At 45.5% G+C, this 5000-nt stretch overlaps 1 protein-coding gene across 1 annotated transcript in view; it reads right to left on the bottom strand.

The window, feature by feature from the left end:
- LOC139394558 (protein diaphanous homolog 3-like) overlaps nt 1-5000 on the bottom strand; it is a 174513-nt gene that overhangs the window by 78181 nt on the left and 91332 nt on the right. Inside the window, exon 6 of the mRNA XM_071142653.1 lies at nt 358-494. Coding sequence (XP_070998754.1) covers nt 358-494 — 137 coding nt within the window. The remainder of the gene's footprint in view (nt 1-357; nt 495-5000) is intronic.

The raw sequence follows: 5000 nt of genomic DNA, 5'->3' as shown, positions 1-5000 counted from the left end.
TGATGGAGGAGAACAGAGGATAGATAACATGGGTGATGGAGGACAGGTGAAGGAGAACAGGGGATAGATAACATGGGTGATGGTGGACAGGTGGAGGAGAACAGGGGATAGATAACATGGGTGATGGAGGAGAACAGAGGATAGATAACATGGGTGATGGAGGACAGGTGAAGGAGAACAGGGGATAGATAACATGGGTGATGGAGGAGAACAGGGGATAGATAACATGGGTGATGGAGGACAGGTGAAGGAGAACAGGGGATAGATAACATGGGTGATGGAGGACAGGTGGAGGAGAACAGAGGACAGCTAGAGGAAGTCATGTGAGGGCAGAGTGAAGCCGGGATGGGGACGTACGTGTTCTCCTCGCCCACAATGCAGATGGCTGACAGCAGCTTGACCACGTCGGTCATCATGGCGGGCTGGGTGGGGTCGATAGCTCGGGCCAACAGGGTCAGACACTTCTCCTCTGACAGGATACGCTCCAACCCATACTAGAACCAGACAACAGATCACATGTTAGATAGACTCTCCAACCCATACTAGAACCAGACAACAGATCACATGTTAGATAGACTCTCCACACCATACTAGAACCAGACAACATGTTAGATAGACTCTCCACACCATACTAGAACCAGACAACATGTTAGATAGACTCTCCACACCATACTAGAACCAGACAACATGTTAGATAGACTCTCCAACCCATACTAGAACCATACTAGAACCAGACAACAGACATCATGTTAGATAGACTCTCCACACCATACTAGAACCAGAAAACATGTTAGATAGACTCTCCACACCATAGTAGAACCAGACAACAGACAACATGTTAGATAGACTCTCCACACCATACTAGAACCAGACAACATGTTAGATAGACTCTCCACACCATACTAGAACCAGACAACAGACAACATGTTAGATAGACTCTCCACACCATACTAGAACCAGACAACAGACAACATGTTAGATAGACTCTCCACACCATACTAGAACCAGACAACATGTTGGATAGACTCTCCACACCATACTAGAACCAGACAACAGATCACACGTTAGATAGACTCTAAACACCATACTAGAACCATACTAGAACCAGACATGTTAGATAGACTCTTCACACCATAAAGATAACACAGCCATCATTAAAACACATGGTTTAACACAGCAGATAACACAGCCATCATTAAAACTGGAATGTAAAGACATCGCCACCCACACAGGTCTACTGTACGGGGTTTAACACAGCAGATAACACAGCCATCATTAAAACTGGAATGTAAAGACATCACCACCCACACAGGTCTACTGTACGGGGTTTAACACAGCAGATAACACAGCCATCATTAAAACTGGAATGTAAAGACATCGCCACCCACACAGGTCTACTGTACGGGGTTTAACACAGCAGATAACACAGCCATCATTAAAACTGGAATGTAAAGACATCGCCACCCACACAGGTCTACTGTACGGGGTTTAACACAGCAGATAACACAGTCATCATTAAAACTGGAATGTAAAGACATCGTCACCCACACAGGTCTACTGTACGGGGTTTAACACAGCAGATAACACAGCCATCATTAAAACTGGAATGTAAAGACATCGCCACCCACACAGGTCTACTGTACGGGGTTTAACACAGCAGATAACACAGCCATCATTAAAACTGGAATGTCAAGACATCGCCACCCACACAGGTCTACTGTACGGGGTTTAACACAGCAGATAACACAGCCATCATTAAAACTGGAATGTAAAGACATCGCCACCCACACAGGTCTACTGTACGGGGTTTAACACAGCAGATAACACAGTCATCATTAAAACTGGAATGTAAAGACATCGTCACCCACACAGGTCTACTGTACGGGGTTTAACACAGCAGATAACACAGCCATCATTAAAACTGGAATGTAAAGACATCGCCACCCACACAGGTCTACTGTACGGGGTTTAACACAGCAGATAACACAGCCATCATTAAAACTGGAATGTAAAGACATCGCCACCCACACAGGTCTACTGTACGGGGTTTAACACAGCAGATAACACAGCCATCATTAAAACTGGAATGTAAAGACATCGCCACCCACACAGGTCTACTGTACGGGGTTTAACACAGCAGATAACACAACCATCATTAAAACTGGAATGTCAAGACATCGCCACCCACACAGGTCTACTGTACGGGGTTTAACACAGCAGATAACACAGCCATCATTAAAACTGGAATGTAAAGACATCGCCACCCACACAGGTCTACTGTACGGGGTTTAACACAGCAGATAACACAGCCATCATTAAAACTGGAATGTCAAGACATCGCCACCCACACAGGTCTACTGTACGGGGTTTAACACAGCAGATAACACAGCCATCATTAAAACTGGAATGTCAAGACATCGCCACCCACACAGGTCTACTGTACGGGGTTTAACACAGCAGATAACACAGCCATCATTAAAACTGGAATGTCAAGACATCGCCACCCACACAGGTCTACTGTACGGGGTTTAACACAGCAGATAACACAGCCATCATTAAAACTGGAATGTCAAGACATCGCCACCCACACAGGTCTACTGTACGGGGTTTAACACAGCAGATAACACAGCCATCATTAAAACTGGAATGTAAAGACATCGCCACCCACACAGGTCTACTGTACGGGGTTTAACACAGCAGATAACACAGTCATCATTAAAACTGGAATGTCAAGACATCGCCACCCACACAGGTCTACTGTACGGGGTTTAACACAGCAGATAACACAGCCATCATTAAAACTGGAATGTAAAGACATCGTCACCCACACAGGTCTACTGTACGGGGTTTAACACAGCAGATAACACAGCCATCATTAAAACTGGAATGTAAAGACATCGCCACCCACACAGGTCTACTGTACGGGGTTTAACACAGCAGATAACACAGTCATCATTAAAACTGGAATGTCAAGACATCGCCACCCACACAGGTCTACTGTACGGGGTTTAACACAGCAGATAACACAGCCATCATTAAAACTGGAATGTAAAGACATCGTCACCCACACAGGTCTACTGTACGGGGTTTAACACAGCAGATAACACAGCCATCATTAAAACTGGAATGTAAAGACATCGCCACCCACACAGGTCTACTGTACGGGGTTTAACACAGCAGATAACACAGTCATCATTAAAACTGGAATGTAAAGACATCGCCACCCACACAGGTCTACTGTACGGGGTTTAACACAGCAGATAACACAGTCATCATTAAAACTGGAATGTAAAGACATCGCCACCCACACAGGTCTACTGTACGGGGTTTAACACAGCAGATAACACAGCCATCATTAAAACTGGAATGTAAAGACATCGCCACCCACACAGGTCTACTGTACGGGGTTTAACACAGCAGATAACACAGCCATCATTAAAACTGGAATGTAAAGACATCGCCACCCACACAGGTCTACTGTACGGGGTTTAACACAGCAGATAACACAGCCATCATTAAAACTGGAATGTAAAGACATCGCCACCCACACAGGTCTACTGTACGGGGTTTAACACAGCAGATAACACAGCCATCATTAAAACTGGAATGTAAAGACATCGCCACCCACACAGGTCTACTGTACGGGGTTTAACACAGCAGATAACACAGTCATCATTAAAACTGGAATGTAAAGACATCCCCACACAGGTCTACTGTACGGGGTTTAACACAGCAGATAACACAGTCATCATTAAAACTGGAATGTAAAGACATCGCCACCCACACAGGTCTACTGTACGGGGTTTAACACAGCAGATAACACAGTCATCATTAAAACTGGAATGTAAAGACATCGCCACCCACACAGGTCTACTGTACGGGGTTTAACACAGCGGTTTCCGAGATAAAAGTTAATTATTTCCCAGTGGTATCTGGGTAAAAAAGGCAAACCAGGCCCCAAAATGATATCCAACAGTCAGACAACACGAGAACGAGTGTTTCTCTCTCCTGATGACGTCTCATAGCCTGGAGAACAGTCAGACAACACGAGAACGACTGTTTCTCTCTCCTGATGACGTCTCATAGCCTGGAGAACAGGGTAACAACACGAGGACGAGTGTTTCTCTCTCCTGATGACGTCTCATAGCCTGGAGAACAGTCAGACAACACGAGAACGAGTGTTTCTCTCTCCTGATGACGTCTCATAGCCTGGAGAACAGTCAGACAACACGAGGACGAGTGTTTCTCTCTCCTGATGAAGTCTCATAGCCTGGAGAACAGTCAGACAACACGAGGACGAGTGTTTCTCTCTCCTGATGTCGTCTCATAGCCTGGAGAACAGTCAGACAACACGAGAACGAGTGTTTCTCTCTCCTGATGACGTCTCATAGCCTGGAGAACAGTCAGACAACACGAGGACGAGTGTTTCTCTCTCCTGATGAAGTCTCATAGCCTGGAGAACAGTCAGACAACACGAGAACGACTGTTTCTCTCTCCTGATGACGTCTCATAGCCTGGAGAACAGTCAGACAACACGAGAACGAGTGTTTCTCTCTCCTGATGAAGTCTCATAGCCTGGAGAACAGTCAGACAACACGAGAACGACTGTTTCTCTCTCCTGATGACGTCTCATAGCCTGGAGAACAGGGTAACAACACGAGGACGAGTGTTTCTCTCTCCTGATGACGTCTCATAGCCTGGAGAACAGTCAGACAACACGAGAACGAGTGTTTCTCTCTCCTGATGTTGTCTCATAGCCTGGAGAACAGTCAGACCGGTTATAACATCCCAACACAACAACAGAAGCTGTCTATGAAGACATCATTAACACAGAGAAACAGAACATAATTAACAACACCTTTTGTTATTGTGTGTGTGTGTGTGTGTGTGTGTGTGTGTGTGTGTGTGTGTGTGTGTGTGTGTCTGTGTGTGTGTGTCTCTGTGTGTGTGTGTGTGTGTGTGTTGTAACCGATTTTGTAACAGTATATTGTATCGTCCCA

The sequence above is a fragment of the Oncorhynchus clarkii genome, unplaced genomic scaffold (assembly GCF_045791955.1).
Source record: "Oncorhynchus clarkii lewisi isolate Uvic-CL-2024 unplaced genomic scaffold, UVic_Ocla_1.0 unplaced_contig_471_pilon_pilon, whole genome shotgun sequence".
NCBI classification, from domain to species: Eukaryota; Metazoa; Chordata; class Actinopteri; order Salmoniformes; family Salmonidae; genus Oncorhynchus; species Oncorhynchus clarkii.
The sequence above is the reverse complement of the archived record's forward strand: the minus strand, read 5'-3'. Positions and strand labels throughout refer to the sequence as shown.